Source organism: Stegodyphus dumicola, chromosome 7 (genome assembly GCF_044657685.1).
Source record: "Stegodyphus dumicola isolate Sdum_Otavi_A_Nest chromosome 7, ASM4465768v1".
Lineage (NCBI taxonomy): Eukaryota > Metazoa > Arthropoda > Arachnida > Araneae > Eresidae > Stegodyphus > Stegodyphus dumicola.
The window spans coordinates 72,187,761-72,206,990 of NC_140774.1; the positions used below are offsets into that span (position 1 = coordinate 72,187,761).

At 31.4% G+C, this 19,230-nt stretch overlaps 1 protein-coding gene across 3 annotated transcripts in view; it reads right to left on the bottom strand.

Moving 5' to 3' along the window:
* Positions 1 to 4: 4 nt before the first annotated feature.
* LOC118205459 (pancreatic lipase-related protein 2-like) overlaps positions 5 to 19,230 on the bottom strand; it is a 124,450-nt gene continuing 105,224 nt past the window's right edge. For all 3 annotated transcript variants that reach the window (XM_085820443.1, XM_085820444.1, XM_085820442.1), the window contains exon 10: positions 5 to 128. In XM_085820443.1, the coding sequence (XP_085676569.1) occupies positions 23 to 128 (106 nt within the window). In that variant the 3' untranslated portion in view covers positions 5 to 22. The remainder of the gene's footprint in view (positions 129 to 19,230) is intronic.

Here is a 19,230-nt window from a genome sequence, read left to right on the forward strand (position 1 = left end):
AAAATTATAAATAAATGTATATTTAATACAAATCTTGAACACAGTAAGATTCTTTTCCCAGATTGATATCAAAACCAGCTGGAACAAGTGAGTCAGGTCCACACATAACAATTTGTTTCTCTGGATTTCTGAAATGGAAGATTTTTTTAATAATAATAAAATGGGAACATGCATTTTGTAACAGTAGTTTAAGTACTTATGAATAAATAAGCTATTCAAGGAAGGGAATTGAAATCTGTTTTAAGACAAAAATATTAAATTTTCAGTAATTGGTAATATTAATTGTAAAAGATCTAAAATGCATTTATTTTAAGATATGTCTATAAAGTAGTGCTTTATTCAAATAAGTTATAAATAAATAAATATAAATTTTAATGTAGTACAAAAATGAAAATGAATATAATAGTTCATACTACATGAGATATTTGTATTGTTAGAAACATACAAATGTAGGACAATACTAAAATCATTATTATTGACCTGTCAACGTACAATTTTATGTTTCTAATATCACAAAAACATTGTGTAGTGTGAAACTATATTTGCTTAATATTGTGTCATTTTTTATCTACTCTAAAATTTATTTTATATTGCAACTTATAGAGCATATTGTTTTCTTCAGCATCTTCATTCACTTCCATTTTGTTATATATGTATATGTTTATATGATCAAGAGTTTAGAAATTCCAGAATTAAAATTATTAAAAGTGGTGCAATATGCTACAAAATTAATTAGATAATTAAATTAATACTGATGGCTAATTAACAGGAAGAATTTAAATTTAAATTGGATCAGAAACAAAACGATATATTAAAAACATAATAACAAAAAGTTGAAAAGTCTTTGGTCTTTTCAAGGAGCAGCCGAAAATTTTTCAACTGAGCCACGTTTCTGAAATATATCTGGATGATGTATACAAATCATGAAAAAAATTAAAAAGTGCTAAAAATAATTTTAAAGTTTGCACATTTGCTATAAATGCACATTTGCTCCAATTGTCGGGACTAGGCCATCAACATTCTCTGGTATGGGAGAGAGGCTTGGCAATCTAGCTAGCCAAGGAAGGGTTTGACAAGCTGTAAGACAGCTCATAGCAACACGTTTCACATGTGGTCTGGCATTATCTTGCTGAAAAATAAGGCCAGGCTACTGCAAAAGTAATGGTAGAAAAACAGGTCTCAGAATGTCGTCGACGTGCCACTGTGCTGTACGTGTGCCTCTATAGATGACCAAACAGGTCTGGCTCTCAAGAGAAATGGCACCCCAGACCATAACTTCTGGCTGAGGGCCTGTGTGGTATGAGTAGTGAAAGCAGGATCGGCACGCTGCTCTGGCATCTCTAGACACGTATTCAATGATCATCACGACACAGTTAGAAGCGGAATTCGTAGCATAAGTCTATACATCCCCAGTCAGCATCATTCCAACCTGATCGAGTCAAGCATCGCTGTAATCTGGCTCGACAGTGTGCAGGCGTGAGTGGCAGGTGGCTTAGCAGTCGGTACGAGTGTAGATTTCGCAGTATTGGTCATCTGTGAATGGCCGTGGGAAACACTTGTGTGCATGTCGCACATCTCATGGTTGATAGCGATGAATCAGGCGCTATGACAGCTGATCTGATAATCACTCTGTTCATAGCAACACGTTGTTCTCAATATGTTGTGGCCCTAGGTGGATCGCTGCCACCATGACGCTAAAATCTGCCATTATCCACCCATTCTTGCCAGCATCTTCTAATCGTCGCATTGCTTTGACTCGTATAACGCACGATTCTGTGATTTGCCCAGCCTGCCTCTTTCAATCCAATGATACAACCTCATCCAAACTCTGACAGTTGCTCATAATGAGCTCGAAGCCTGCGGCGAGGCATTTTTTCAGTCGTTAAAAGGTATCCAAAATTGCAATGCAGCAGAAATTTTTAACAATTCAAGAACAGCTCCTTATACATGTGCTGGATGCACAGGAAATCTCACTATTCATTCATTGGACACCAAATTTTAATCATTTGTATATTTGGTTAAATCATTTGTGCATACAAAATTTAAAAGCAATCGAATGATTCCTTCTTGGTGCGTCGATTTTTTGTTATAGATTATATATATGTAAAAAGAAGAGTCTGTCTGTGTTTCTTTCATGCTGCACGTAATCTAATAGACCAGTACTACGAAATTTGGTACATCTAGAAAAGAGACAGTGCACCTCAAAGCAATTTTTTCAAAATTTGAATCCATTTTTTTAATTTTATGTTTTTTGATGAAATCCCATCAAAATCAATAATTCTCTATCATTATATCCTTAACAATGGCATGTAGCCATTGTTGCTGATATGTCACTGTTGCCACTCAGAATAATGAGTGCAATAATTCTGTGCATAGTGGTTGCTACATCATAAACATTATTTTTCTGGTTTAAGAATAACTTTGTGGTTCTAAATTTAAAAGAAAACAATTTATCATTCACTTTTTAAAGATGTTCTTTTTAAAAAACATCATTCTTATTTTTGTTTCTACTGTTGCCACTCTCAGTCTACATAAAGTTGTACAAAAGAAAAGATTATATATGATTTGTAGATGTTACATTTGTATTAAGGAATATTGCTTATTTCATTCTAATTTTTTATATGTAATACATTTTTATTGAAATTTGGGTTTGGGAGGGGGGCATAAAGTTGTTCTGCGGAGTAAAATTCTTTGCATTTTTTAAATTTATTGTCTGGTGTTCCCTATATGCATTTTTCTGGTACATTTAAAAGCCAGGTTAAACAGGCAATTAACCTAAATGTAGTTATATTAATAAAATATTTTGAGATATATTATATTTCTTTGTATATTTTCCTCCTAGAGCACTGGGTCCTGAAAACTTTTTTCCATAATTTTTCCCTTTCTGTATTGTACATAGTTTTTCTATCTGAGGGCTAGTTTATTGGTAAATTGATGATTACTTTTATTCAGTATATTCAATTTGTGTTTGCATTTTTGTATTAGCAATTCATTCATTTATTTTCCCTTGCATTTGTTACTTGAAACATATTTTATGCAGATTCTTCATTAACTTCTTTGACATGGTAGGTATTTTCACATTTAGGAAACTTTCCAAATACATGATTTTACCTTGCTTCTATCATGTTCCAGCTGATGTAGCCTTATCGTCTGCTAATGTGTTTGATCTTTCTAAATCCAGGTCATTTATTTGCCTCTCTTTTTCCCCTTCAATGTTCCCTCTTGTGAACTGCACTAAAGACTGATTCATGTGTGGTGTCCCTGGGTCTTTACGAGATTATTGAGCCTGACATATCATGCACAGTGCAACATGTCCAGGTCAGCTACTGTCGGACATCGGCTCGGTAACCGTCAGATATTCTAATGTTAATACTACCATGTATTCTTATTGGAATGTAAGTTTCTTTTAAAGATGTATTATTGTTGATAGTTTAGTTTATCTATGACTACTATTCATTTGTTACATTCTTACTGTAATTGCATTCTTCAGGAATTAAACCACTTGCATAATTTTCCCCTCTGGATTTTTGGGCATTAAAAAGGGAGAAATATAGTAATACAATAAGCAGTAAACCCAAAGTTTGAGTAATAGACTTTTTTCAATTAATTAAGTAATAAAATGAATGCAGTAGGAAAAGAAAAAGTTGTAGCATTAGTTGTTCTTTACATCCATTGGAATCTTGCTGCACGAGACTGTAAAGAAATGAGATAGGATGGGTTGAATTGAGTTGAGTTATAGGACTGTAGTTTGATAAAATAGAAATTAAAAATGCAAGAATTGAGTTTTGTAGATATTGCTTTTCAAAGTAAAATTGGTGGAGAGTGTAACTGCTGTAATTAAAATTATCAATTTTGTAACAGAAATTAAGTTACTTAATAATTAAAAATATTTTTTCTTTTTTTCTTTTTTCTTCCTTTTATTAATTTACTTATTTATTATTATTATTATTAGATTCATTAAAAAATTTTGATGCTCTAATGAGTAGAATGGAAAAAGAAGAAACTGTATGTCTATTATGAATAGTATTGGATTGTAATAATTTAAAATGAAAAGTAATTTGCATGTAATGGGGAACAGAGAAAGTTGTGAAAAGGATATAAGCAAGCAAGAATAAAATTTCTACATCTATTTGGCTGATAATAGAACTTGAATAGAAATATCCATTTGTTTAAAATTGACTATTTACATATTTAGATTGATATTTAAATTTGTTATATATCCACTAAGTACCTCTAAATTTGTTATTTAATTTTATTAAGTTTTTGTTATGTTGTTTTATTTTTTTATTCAATTTTAATTTGTATTCTTTCTGTTTGTTAGTTAGCCACCAGTATTGATGTAATTATTATATCTTGATTATCTCACACACACACACAGTATATATATATATATATATATTGCAGTACTAATTGCAAATGTTAAAATTTGTGTTACAGATCATTAAACAATTAAATTTTCAATAAAAGTGTAGAATTAGTAAAAGCAAAATCACATAAAGGTCAATAAAATTATCATTAAATGGTTGATAAATAACATTAAGCAACTAACCATTACAATCCTGTATAAAAAAATATAATCATGAAATTAATACAAAAAAAAAAGCATTGCTGATTCCATTGGGTGAAAAAAAATTAGATGTGAAATTAGAGACTCAAAATCCAGTCCATTATGATCACATTGTAAGAATGCTATTCGAATGAAATTGGAATAATTAGCTAAGTTAGGTAATTTTAGTGGCTCTCAAATGTATTGATGCAAGTACTTGAAGTGAAACTTTTCTCAGATTATAAATCACAAGTAGAGATGATGATGGTTTTCCATTATATTACCATATGACTGTTGATAATGTTCAATTCTAGTTATTTATTTATGTTGTTAGAAATATTGGTTAGTTTCAGAGACAGTTCCCATAAAAGGTTTTTCTGTGTTTAAAATTAGCCCACCAGTGGCCGAGCGGTAAAGACGCTGAACACTGGTAGTTCAGTCCGAGGTTTGAATCCCGCGAACGGGCTGGCTGCATGGGCATGGGCGTTTTCCCCATGTGTAACGTGTATACGAGCAGTTTCCCTTAGAAAGACCTCCACAAAGGCATCCATCCCTTTAGGCAGATAGCCCTCGTGTGCTTTGCCATAATTGAATAATCTTAATCCTGTGTTTAAAATTAAATTCTTTCAGATAGATTCAAATATGTTTAAGATATGCTGTTCAAATTATCTCATTGGAAAGGTGTAATAAAATTCAAAGGTTTTGGAAAGGAATTGTAACCTTTTTTAAATAAAAAAAAAAAAAAGAAAGAAAGACTATATCTATAAATTTATAATTTAAAATTATAAAGTATGACTGTTGAACTTAATTTTATTTTAAACACTAGAATAGTTAGTCAAAATTCAGGGTACTGTAATTTTACCTTTAGCTTAATATCAAATTTTTAATTAAAAAGCAGAAAAGTTTTTTTTTTATATGAAATTGTTGAAAATAATCACTGATTACATTTAAGGAGCAAATTTATTTTCGAATATTTTAAATTTCTTTATGTTTCATTTGTTATGCTATGCAGAAAAGACGAGATATGTATTATTTTTGTATATAAAATGATGTTATTTCGACTGAGCCAGGCTTTCAGTGCTTGAGTGATGCAAATATCATTTCAAGAGGCAGAGATTGATGCTGAAAACAAGCAGAGAAGATACTGACTGTTACATTAGCCTCGAGACAGCAATGACTTCTGTTGACACTACATTGGATTTTGCGTGCAAATAAACTTCTCCAAAGGGGATTCGAATACAGTGATAAAATAGCACTTCGAAAAATATGCAATGAAGTGCGACAAATATTTAAATGTTTCATGTACATTGTACTTGTTTATTACTTAAAAAATCAGAAACAAATTACTGATTTTTTAACCCCCCGAGCGTTACGGGTTTTTTCAGAAAATGACGTAAAAATAATCGTGTTTTCTTACCAGGACTGTCGCAAAAGCGGCAGGCATTTTTACTCAAACTGCTTCAAAAGCGGGCCCCCCTTACCATGTGGATATAATTAAGCTAATTCTCCCCTCCGTTGAATTTAGCGAGTGAAATTAGTTTTTCTCCCTATGGTATCTTCGTCACGAGACTGGTTGCTAAAATAGTATTTTATCTCCTATTTGGCTACTTTATAATTTGCACACTAACACATATGCTATATATTACTCGTACCTTAAATCAAGATGTGTGCCGAATACAGAAAGTTAGTCAATATACATCAGTAAGAGAAACTACATAAAATGCTTTAAATTTTCAGTTTCTTTAAGGAATTGCTTCGATAATGGTGAAAAATTAATCTTGCATTTTTTTTATCCTTATTTTCTGAGGAAATACTTTTTAATATACAAAGGGAGTTTGTGAGAATTTTTTTCTCTCGTGTTCCAATTTTTCGAATACAAATTATTCGCAACTTATTTTAGTATTATGTTTATATTTAATTTTCAAATATTATAAGTTTATTCCAGTTTAAAGTGTTAGATTTAAATGATTCTTTAGATTGCATCATAAATTTATTAGTAGTTAGTTATTTATGACACCGTTTTGACTTGTGAGAAATAAATAAAGTATTGTAATCGCGAAACATTTCGATTTTCATATTTCAAAGGAAATTTCCATTTTGAATAGTTCCATCATGACGTTTACACGTACGTATGACGCATAACTTAACATAAAATGTTGAAATTTTATGTTTGGGACTTATGACTAGTTTTAGCGCGACGTATGTCTGTACGTATGTATGCATGTATATCGCATAACTCAAAAACGGTTTACCGTAGAATGTTGAAAGTTTCTGTATGGGGCATCTGTATAACATCTAATTGTGCACCTCCCTTTTTTATTGCTTTCGGCAGTGCCAATGGGGCATTTTGAAATGGAAGATCATATCTCATTTTCAAACGAAATAGGTTTAAATGAAGTTTAGCAAAAATTACGTTTCATTTATTTGTCGTACAAGGAAGTCATGTGGTGTCCGCATCAGATTTTTTAAGATGTTACAAAATAAATAAATATATGGTTTGAATATCAAATGATCTCAAATGTATCAGCTTTATTTGTTTGTAAATAGTCTACAAGGAAGTCAAGAAATAATCTAAATAGCATACCTTGAGAAGAAACACATTAAATACATTTTCTTTTCAAGGAAAGTTGAAATTTGAAAGAATAACTGATTAAATTTTCTTTAAATCCTTTTATAAAATATTACATATAAAACCAGTTACGGTTTTCAGAAAGACAATTTAAGGAGGAAAATATTGTTTTAGAATGCATATCGCACAATATTTCCACCTTAAATTGTTTTTTTTGAAAAATATTTGTGTAATATTCATTCTAAAGTAATATTTTTACTCATAAATTTGGTATGCTTAAATTTGTGTTATCTACCTGTATATAATATAAGCAGTCAGTTCAACTACAATGTAACAATGATACAAGCTCTGTGTAAAGATCGATTTCTATCATCTATGTCCATCTGTTCTATAATCTATTTCTAACTCTATAATCAGCCAAAATAGTGTTATAATTATCCTTTTGAATATTGGAACGGGTAAAATATATCAATATGAAATATGCGATCAAGTAAAATTATCTCATTGCTGTTACAGGAGGATGTTGTGTGTAAAACGTCCTTTAAAAGGTGGCAAAAACACATAAGTGTTTTAAGTTTAGTTTTATTTATTTGATTGCGGCAAAACAAGTATTCGTAAGTATTATCTGCCTAATGAAGGCATGCTTTCGTGGAGAACTGCTTAAGGAAAACTGGTTGGCACTGACGTTAACACATAAGGAAAACCATGAAAGCCTCCATGGAGTCAGCCTGTTCGCCAGAACTAGACACTGGCTCGAAGTACTAGTGTTCAGAGATATTACCGCTGTACTATGTTAGAATTTTAAATCTATGTCATCTTTAAGTTATATTATTATCTTTAAGTTCCATAGCAGATACTATGTAACAACAAATTACTAAATTCTCAATGACTTGATTCAAGTAATTTTCTATAAAACTGGGCCTTCTGGTGGCCAATTGGATAAGCCCAAAGAATTTGAGTTTTCGACCTGGGCCAGAATCATGGCAAATGCCTGGCTACATTTGTGGATTTCTCCATAGGGAGTACAAATGTGAGGTAGGTTTCCTTACAGAATCCTTCACGAAAGCATTACGCTCTTTAGGCAGATAACCTTAGTATTTTTCATCGCTTACAGTTAAATCAAATGAGCTTCCGATAAAGTGCGATGTAAAAGTAGGACCGACGAAGTACGACAGTCCTCTATATACATATATCGTTCTGAGGAAGTACGATATACATACACAGAGAAAGTATGACATAAAAAAAGGCAGTAAATACATTTGAAGTGTTGAAACTTTTTTCAAAGGAGAATAAAATGCAAACAATATTTTGCTTCTAGACACACTTTCCAAACTGGGATAAATCAGAGTGCAGAATGCACTTAAAAGAAATTAGCTTGAATAATTTTATCAAAAAACTTATTCATGAATGAGAAATCATAAACACAATTTTTGTTATTTTTTACGTTCTAGAGACATTAGGTATTTTGGAAGCAGAAAAAATGAAAAATAAGCAATGCCGGGAAGCGAACCATGGACCTTTCAATTATGCGCTGAGCGTGCAGACTACCACACCAAGAAGGTGGGATTTGGCAACTGGGTTTTTAGGTCGCCTAATCCAGGAGAAGGAGAATCATCATCCAACCCACTTTTAGTTCCGGCGCCACTGTAGAGAAATTAGGTAATTTTTGGAAAGCAGGAGTGATGAAAAATATGCAACGCCTTTGCCGGGAATCGAACCCCGGACCTCTCAATTACGCGCTGAGCGTGCAGACCACCATACCACGAAGGCGGGAGAAATACCTTATAATGTAATGAAATTTATAAGTATTAAAAATTTTAATACAGCTAAATTAAAACTGTATATAAAATTAACTGTGATAATTCGATTCTTCGGTTATCGCCATTTCAATTATGCAATTTTAATGTAATAACATAATTACAAAATATTTTTGCCGGTTTTTCAGCCACCTTCTAAAAAAGGAGCATATGATATGACGTGATTTTCTTCACTGCTTAGTTGTTCGATGTATTGCTCATTAGCTGTTTATTTATCTGATGTCTCACTATATATGTTATTAAATTAAGCAAAACTTTATGTATAATGCAACTTTAATTTAACTTTAATATTTGCCTATAGCAGTTCTGTTACAGATCAGACATACGTACATATTATTTGTCTCATCAGTATATCATATACCTGGGAGTCTAAATTGCCTCTTCTCATTATTTAAAATCTGATAAAATTATTACCTTTAAGCTTAGGTAATCTGGAATACCTTGTCACGCAAGGAAATTTCCCTTAAATTGTGCATGCTGAATCACTTTTGAAATCGTTGCCACCATGTATTATCGCTCTGTCTTATATTTAAAGAAATTAAATAATGAAGAATCTCAATAAATGTACGTATGTTTCTCGCATTGTGATAAAACAACGGTACCTAGAGCCACCCAAATTTGAATAACATAATTTTCCATAGAATATGGGCACGTGGAAGCCCTAATTTGAATTTGAAATTTATTTTATTATCGATTTCAGATTTTGTAACCCTTCAACGAATTTTTGATTAAAAAAACGAAACGATTTTAAAGCGAGCAATAGCAACACTGTACGGGGAAAAAAAATTATCTCCAGCGCGAGGCTCTGTATCGGAAATTCTAAAGATATGTAATTTGAGATATTGCTGTTGAACTGAATTTTATAGTTTGAATTACAATGCAATTTCCTTGTAATTAACTATATAAGAGTTACAATGCAAGTATTTATATACTACGTGCATTATCGAGATGTTAATAGAAACAAAAAAAAAAAAAATTCTTTGTAGCAAAATTGTTAACGATATTATTTCTCCAAGACATTTACGCAGGTGTGTATTCTTTTCATAAATGATGAAGAATAAGTTAACAGTTTTCCGAGCAGATGCTCCAAATTATACAGCTTTGAAGATTAAGTAATGAAAACATAAACTCTTATTTCTGGTTATGTGCTGAAAAAGATATTACCCTTTTCAAAGAAAACACCTAATAGCGGAATCTTCAAGTTGACTTCAACGTAAATATACCTCCAGGGGGTACTGAACTAAAAGCTTACCACCTTTGTACATTTTCTACTTTGTATGGGAGAAGCATTACCTTTGTGCAAGGACAATCTATAATTCTGATCTTTCTCAGTTTGTTCCTTTTGTTAACTATGACGAGAAATGGAGCTGCCGTAAATTCTAAATTTATTGCTTCTTCCAAAGACTGATTTCAAGTTGTGTATTTGCCGTCTGTTAGTAATTTAAGCTACCCTGACTTTAAATTCAGAAACATCCTTTCATCAGTAATTACAGTACATATAAACACAATATCATTATTTAAATTCAGACTTTAAAATCTTCATCTATGTTAAACTATAGAAAGCGCAAGCAGTTTATTTCGTGAAAATTTATCACATTTTTCGTAGGAATTATTAAAACGGTTTTGTATGTAAACTATATATATATATATATGTAAACACACAGAACAAAACACTGTGTATACATATGGGGATGTATGTTTGGGAGCATGAGTGCGCGTGTATGTTATATTTCCCTATTATATATCAGTATTTTATTGAAAGTAGTTGTAGACGACATTTAATAAAAAAAAAACTGAAAAGTATAGTAAATCTCAAAATGCCATTATGAAACTGAATATTACATGAAATCGAAAATTTATGTGAAGCGACTATGGAATGAAAATAAATTCTAGTTAGGTTTCACAGCATACAAAATAACACTTTAATATAACCACATGAGTAAAACGAATGCCAAGAAAATATCCTGAAAATGTATATCGGTGAAAAAAATCTCCGGAAAATGCCTCACGGAAAATATGCATCTGGTTAAAAATATCGCTAGAATAATAAACAATGTAAATCTTTTTATCAGGTACATATACACATGCACCTTGAAAAATATTTGTAATTTTTATACTTTGTAGAGATATATAGAGAATTCTTTAATATTAAATATATTTTTCATTTATTTATTACAAAATATTCTTTCTTACTAAAAATATGCTTAATGATTACATCGTTTATATATCCTAATTAATTATAAATATTTTTTTAGTTTTTTGTTATTTGTGTTTCGTTTCTGAGAATTGTTAAAATTCAGGCAATCTGAATTTTACACAAAAATAAATTCTTTCCTTAGTAACAAGTATAACTTTTGCATTAGAAATTATTCACGATAAATGCAATCTTGCTTTTTCGCCAACAGAATGTTTTGGCTTATTTGACTACATCAAAGCATGGTAGAGCTGTTTGCCTAAGAGGAGGGTCTCTTCGTGGAGGACTTTTTAAAGGTTAGGTTATTTAATTACGGCAAAGCCTCGAGGGCTATCTGCCTAAGGGGAAGGATGGCTTCGTGGAGGACTTTCTAAGGGAAACTGGCTCGTATACACGTTACACATGGTGAAAACCACGAAAACAGCCATGCAGCCAGCCCGTTCGCGGGATTCGAACCTCTGACCGAACTACCAGTGTTGTTCAGTGACTTTACCGCTCGGCCGCTGGTGAGCCCCAGGACTTTTTAAAAAAACTGCTCGTATATATGTTATATATGCGGAAAACTATGAAAACGCCCATGCAGCCAGCCCGTTCTCCTTGTAATAACAACATGATATTGTTCTCCTAGAATCGAACTTAAGTCAGAACTCGGTATTCTGCGACTATTCAGCGACTTTACCGCTCGGCTGACAGTGACAGAATGTCTGCTACCTATACATTAATCTACTACAGAGGTAGATTTGTTTCCGAGAAAGAGATGCGAAACAGAAAAGAGATGCGAATGTGCCAATTGGTAGTGCTCTATTTAAATGGTCAACGTGTAAGTTAAGTGGGTGGCCAAATCAAGTAAATGTTTTAATGATATATCTAGCATCTAGATATGATTCGAAATTTTTTTGAATTGGAAAGGCAACGATCAGTTTACAAACAAACTTAAAAATAATTGAACATAATATTCATTTTCAAATACTATTCTATCTAATTTTCGAAGTTAAAATGCCCAACAATTCATATAATTAATGCTGTCATGCTAGTACATTTATAAAGACTTACTGGTTTACCTTGCGTCCTGTGGTGGTGCAAGTAGTAGCAGATCCAGCTAGTAAAATTGGAAGATCTGTGGTTCGAATCCCGGTCTTTAAGGGAGAATATAAGGAATGATCTTTTTTTTGGGGGGTGCTCTTGTAAGTTAAATTGACAGCACGTCTAGATGAATAATTTTGAAGATTCATGATTGTGATCCAAGCCTCATCAGTGGTTAAGATACACCTCTGAATATTGGCAGTTCGACCTGTTTTGGGTTCGATCACAAGCGAACTGACCGGCTGCATGTTTGGTTCTTGTGTTTTTCCCCCTGTATAATATGCTAGTTTCTCTCAAAATGTCCTCCACGAAGGCATCCTTCCTCGTAGGCAGGTAGCCCTCGCAGCTTTGCGTTATTTAAATAACTGAATCGATCATGATTTTGATCCTTCCAAGGACGTTTTGAGTTTACATGTTTCATGGCTTTACTATTATTAATGAATTCCACTCAGGATGTTATCCAAAAATATATTAACAACTCAGATTATTCGAGAATTTTTTTTTCTATCCGAATACCCAGTAAAACACCTTTGTTATGCATGAAAACTATTATTCATCAGTTTCCACTAAGGGATGGTAATTGAAAGAAATATGATTATTTTCTAAAGCTTAAATGTGAGCTTTAGTATGGAACAAGAAAGATACTAGAATGCTGAAACAATGAAATTTTTATTAATTACATAAGAATAAACTGGCGGTTCTAGCTTCATTAATCGTTCACATTATGCTATTTGTAATTATTCAACTTAGAGTGAATCACTTAGTTTTAAAAAACAAGTGATTTATGCATTTACAATTACCAGACAAGGCATTTTTTAAAGCATAAAGATAATTAAATGTATTTTAAAAATTGAGTTTGTAATCAAGCTTCGCTATCTAGGAATAAGATATAGCGCTGCAGTTAAGTTATATTCTTTCTTAAAAATATATTTCTTTTGTTCACCTATTAAAAATAACAATTAGCAGCATTTGTTTTTGAAAATATCCCTAAATGCAACATAAATACAAGGCAGATTTCTTTAGGGAATCCTTTACGAAGACATTTTACCACTTAGGTGGAAAATGTTTTGCTAAATTAAACTCTAAATTTACAAAGGCGATTTTATGAGAAAACAGAAGGAGGACTCTACATTGGACTAATAATTAGCAAGTTGCTCATCAGGAAAAAATAATGTCAATCTTGGATAAAATGAAAATCAGAACGATATTATTACAAATTCTTCAATAAAGCATCTAACATATCGCAAATTAAAAATTTAAAAAAAGCGTTCTTTATTTTGTGAGTTTATTTGCGAAACTATGTGAGAAATAACCTCATTTTATCTTGTAATATTGGAAAATGTTTTCAGCTGTCATTATCTATCACAAATTAAATACCTTGAAATTGGATTCATTTTAAGCTGTTTAAAATATTATTTGTGTTCGTGCTTAGGGTGAAGAAATGTTTGTGTGCTATGTTCATTCATAAATATATGTATTTCGCCAGGATTTTGATTTTGCACTTCCCAGTTTTTATCAAATAACATAAAATTAGCATTTCATGGGAAAAAAAAAAATTTTTTTTGTTTTGTTTATCTTTAATTTAAACAGCAAAGGGATTAGAATTTTTGTTACTTTGCAAAAAGTACTTAGTAAAAAGATGGATTTCGAATTTGAAATGTTTTTGCTATTTGGTTAGTAAATTAATTAATATAATGTAGTATACTACTTAGTTAACTATGTTTTTATTGGGGGAACCATTTAAGGACATATTATAATGGTGGAAATTACTTTTTTTCTTTTTGAAGTTCCTCTATACATTATAAAATTAACCAATTGATCAAAATTTGCATTATACAATAAAATAAATACTGTAACACAACAACAACGATAAATAGCCTTCTTATATAACAGCCGCAATTAAAATTGCTAACTAACTAAAAACAACGAACGTGGAGACATTTCTATTATGTAGTAAAGTAAGCTTTAAAATATTTTGGAAGAACTGGTCATAAATTATGTGAAAGAAAGTGAATCCAATTTTCATTTTAAAAAATTTTCTTATAATGTGTCAGCTTATTTTAAGCCATTTTATCTTGTAATAACAACATGATATTGTTTCAGATTAAAAATAATGAATGCAATATCATCCATATTTCGAAATGGGCTTATTTAGTTATGCTGTTATAACTACTAATAACTGTTGATGAAACATTTCCACAGCAACATAATTTTGATCTGCTATGCAAGTTTATTTATGTGTTTATTTTTTTAATAAATATTGAATCGCCGAATGTAAAAGAAAGCATTAATAAAATCTTTAAATGCCTGTCTTTGAGTCTCAGTTCGAACACAGCATATTTAAATCAAGAGACTATTACAAGACTTTGCTAGGATCCTGCTAGCCGCGCAAGACGCTTTGTTAGAAGGAAACAACTAATTGAAAGCATGTGTTCAAATATCACATCTGTCATTTATCTGTCGAAGAAAAGGTAGGACTTTTGTATGAGTATGTTTCAAAGCTTGTTTTTCCGTTCCCTAAGTACGCCAATCCCCAGGGGTGTAATTAGTCTTTTACGACAAATCTGAACTACTGCAGTTCTTCCGAAAAAGAGAATATACTTACGATGACATTACTGAATGATCTGAAAGCCATCTGCTATTCTGAACTATTTTGTACTTTCTTTAAAAATGCAGAAGTTTATAAGTACAGGTTTTTTGCGCATCTACAGTTATTGTTTTCTAATTACTGTCATGTAACATAAATGCAAAAGCATTTAATATTTATTTAGTCTTTCACATAATATGTCAAAACAAATTTCTCTTAAGTCATCTGTTTATGGCTGAAGTTGCTATGTGTATTTCTTTAATTTATGCTATGGAAGTTAAAAATACAGCAATCAATAAAAAATATAAAAATTCTGCACATCTGAAAATAAAATTATGGTAAAATGCTTGAACACCATCTCCAAAACAAGAGACTAAATTAAAAAAAAAATTCATGTTTAAGCTAAAATATTAATGTCTTGCAAAATCTTTTCTAACATACGTGACAATTTTCTATAGAGGGACAAGCTTTTTTTTACTGCTTAGACCTAGAGTACTTTTTTTTTTTTTTACTTCTTACTAAACAATCATAGATATTTTCCCAGATTTTACTAATCAAGTCTTGCTGGCCTAAGATGTAATACTTTGATAAAGAAATTATAAAAATGTTAACTTTTTTTATTTCAGTAATTCTAAATACTTTTAAAAATTCGGACTACTACAAATTTTATTAAAACTCATACTATGATTCAAAAAGGTGCTTCAGACCGAAGTTTTTAAATTAAAAAGAAACTGTATTTGATATGGTAATGAAGTTAAAATATCATTGCACCTGCTTAGAGAGTATTCAATATAAGAATGCTACTATTTTAGAGAATTCTGGGCATTTCAAATAAAAAAAATAATTATTATATATTCAGATTATACAAGACTACTGCGTCATTCGCCAACAACATATATTCAAAAAAATAAAAAATAAAAAAATACGTTCAAAAGGACATTTCTTTAACGTTTTGTGTGCTACCTTTATTTATTAAATACAATGTTCTTTGCACTTACACCATAAAATTCAGTTCAATAGCAATGTCGATAATTTTAAAATGAGCATATATTTAGAATTTCCGGTACACAATTCCGCGCGCTAGAGATAAAAGGTTTCCACTCCCGTAGACTGTTGCTATTGCTTGGTTTGAAATCTTTGAGATTGTTACTCAAAAATTCGTTAAAGCTTCACGAAATATGAAATAGATAATAAAACAATTTCCAAATTTCAAATTTGGTCTTCCACATGCCCATATTCGTAGGAGGATTACGTCATTCAAACTTGGATGGCCTTTCTTCAAACCTTTTTTTTTATCACAATGCGAGAAATATACATACATTTACGCAGATTTTCATTATTTAATTACTTCAAATGTAATGCGGGACTAATAACATTTGGTGGCAACAGTCTGAAAAGTGATTCGCCGTTTCTAGTGATTCAACGCAAAATCGCAAAAACGAAAACTGTATTAGTATTTAAAACAATAGTCTCTCACGGACTATTGTTTTAAATACTAATACGTCCCTTTGGACTAATAAATAAAAATATGAAAGGTTTCAGATTTTAAACTACGTCCAAAGGAACGTTTTTAACGTTTTGTGTGTTACCTCATTAAATATCATGTTCTACGTACTCAAACCGTAAAGTTCAGTTCAACAGCAATATCTCAAAATTATTTTAAAATGACCGTATCTTAAGAGTCTCTCACGCTGGAGATAAAAATAGGATTTTTTTTCGTACGGTGTTGACATTACTCGCTTTGAAATCGTATAGATTTTTAATCAAAAATTCGTTGAAGTGTTATAAAATATGAAATCAATAATAAAACAAATTTCAAATTCAAATTAGGACTTCCACATGCCTATATTGTATGGAAGATTACGTTATTTAAATTTTGATAGCTCTAGGTACCGTTGTTTTATCACAATGCGAGAAACATGCGTACATTCATGCAGATTCTTCAATATTTAATTTCTTTAAGTATAATACAGAGCGATAATATTTAGTGGCAACAATTTGAAAAGTGATTCGCCGTTTATAATTTTCAATGAAAAATGCTAAAGCGAAATTAAAAGTTCTTCAGGGCAAATTACCCCTTTGGACTAAAAATAAAGTAAGTAAATATAAAAAAATAAATTTTCGTGCTTCTTTTCTTAATAGTATTTCGTTTTATTTATTTACTGCGGTTTTTTTTTAACTGAAATTTGTTACTTTTAGAAAAGTTGCGGGTTATATTTCGGACATTCAGTTGTTAGGCTGTAGGTTGGTTATTTTAATAATTTATATAGCAAAATACAGAAATTTTAACACACCTTTGCCTTTCTGCTTGTAGTTATTTTGCGTTGAACAATGTAATTACAATTATGTAAGAAAATCAAACTCATTGAATTTTTTTCTAATAAAAATCGCATTGAAATCAATGTACATAAAAAGATTTGGAATATTTGAAATGAATTTGAACAGAACTTCATCAAACCAGTATAAGCCACGAATATTGTTCCAAAATGAATAAATAATTCGCCATTATTATTTTTACTATAAAATTAGATTATGCTTAATAAACCCGTTCAAAATACGCTTATTATAAATTACTGTTGATGGCTAATTTTTATTTGAATTATTGCTTAATTATGTTATTCTTTACATGTAATTATATGTAACTCATATTAAATGCAGTATTAAATTAAATGCAGTAATTAAATGCGCTATTCGTTCGCTCGAATAATTAAAACTTATAACTTGTCGGTTTTAATTATGTATCTATATATCCATAAGTAAATTTGTTTAAATATTTCCTAATGCTATTTTTTAATTGAATTCACGAGCATTTCGCATATTTCTGAACAATCAATTTAAAAACTAAAGGATATTTTATGAAAATGTTATATGTTTAAAGAGACTATTGAAAAAACATGCTTACATGCTACTTTTTTATTTCGCGAAGAATGTCCACGTTTGTTTGTTGTTTATAAACCATTACATGTTCAAGCGTTTTCTTGGCGATTAAACATAGCGGTCTAAAACGAAAAAGAGCAACCCTCTTTGCCTCCTACTGAGAACTGTCATTTAGAGATCTCCAGGGTTCCAGAAATAAGGGGGGCAGGAGACATCTGCACGGCCGCTTTAAGGCGGTCATAACGCTTTCGAGGTCTTCACCACTGACCGCCTAGAACCGTCAGTAACGCTTTCGAACACTTTTCCAGTGACCGCCTAGAAGCGTCCGTAACGCTTTCGAGGTAGGCCGTCTTGACCGCCTAAACCCGGTCATAACGCTCAGAGCGTTAAGGAATAAACAAGTACAATGTACATGAAAACTGATACTTTAGATTATTCATGACTTGTTTCTCCGAATAATCCAGAGTACACTAGATTTAACTTGACTCTGTGAAGGCTTTATGAAATTATTGATAATTTATAATTCTTTCAATGAAAGCAGAATCCCAGAAGCTTGAATGCAGTAAATTTTGTAATGAGGTTACTTGTTTATTATCATTTGCAGTACAAAGTCCATAATCCGGACTCGTCGGGACTTCGGCGATTCTTGATTATAGATCGTCGATTTAAATCTGGTAAGATGGCATGCAGAAATTATACAATTAAAAAAATGAAACCGTAATTTATGAAATAAAGAGCAATTATGATCTAAAGAGTATCAAAATTTACAAAAAAAAAACTTAATATTCATTTGTTTACTTTATTAAAAGTTGTTTTGCTTCGTTTTTTGTGCTAATACTTTCTCTTTAATTCTATAAACAGACATAATTTCTTGTTCAGTTACATCGTTCCACTGTTCCAGTCCTGTAATTGCTGTGTCGAGAATACCGACTAACTTGTCAATCGAAATTTTTTCGTTTTCAATAACCTCTCTGTCACTTGTTTCACTATCGGAAAAAGCGGTATTTTCTGGATCTAGAACCAGATTTCGCCGTCCGTTAATTGATTGGGGCATTGTCGTCGCAATGAAAAACTTCTGTTGTATCATCTTTATTTATTACCGCTTCTCCACATTTCTTTACAAAATCCAATAACTGGAAAATTTCACCTTTAGTTTGCGATGTCCGAAAACCATCAAATTCGCGATTATGCCAAGCACGTTTTGACGTATCCGGAGACACATCCTCCCACGATCTTGCGATGCTCCACGCAGCAGATTTTATGCTAAAAATTTCAAGAAGTCTTGAATAGTCTTGCCATTGTTCAAGAAATTTAACATAGATTTTTAAAATGCTACTTTATATTTGCATTCCAGCGCGTGCACTATTCCCATATCCATAGGCTGAATGATTAGACGTACAATTTGGAGGGAAGAATAATACGGATACATTATCTTTAAGTGAAGTATGCGCCGAACAGTTGTCAACAATCAGGACTATTTTTGAGTCATCGGGTAAACCAACCGAATTCAAATATCGCCGAGCCTCGGGTATAAAATGATTTTCAAACCAATCATTC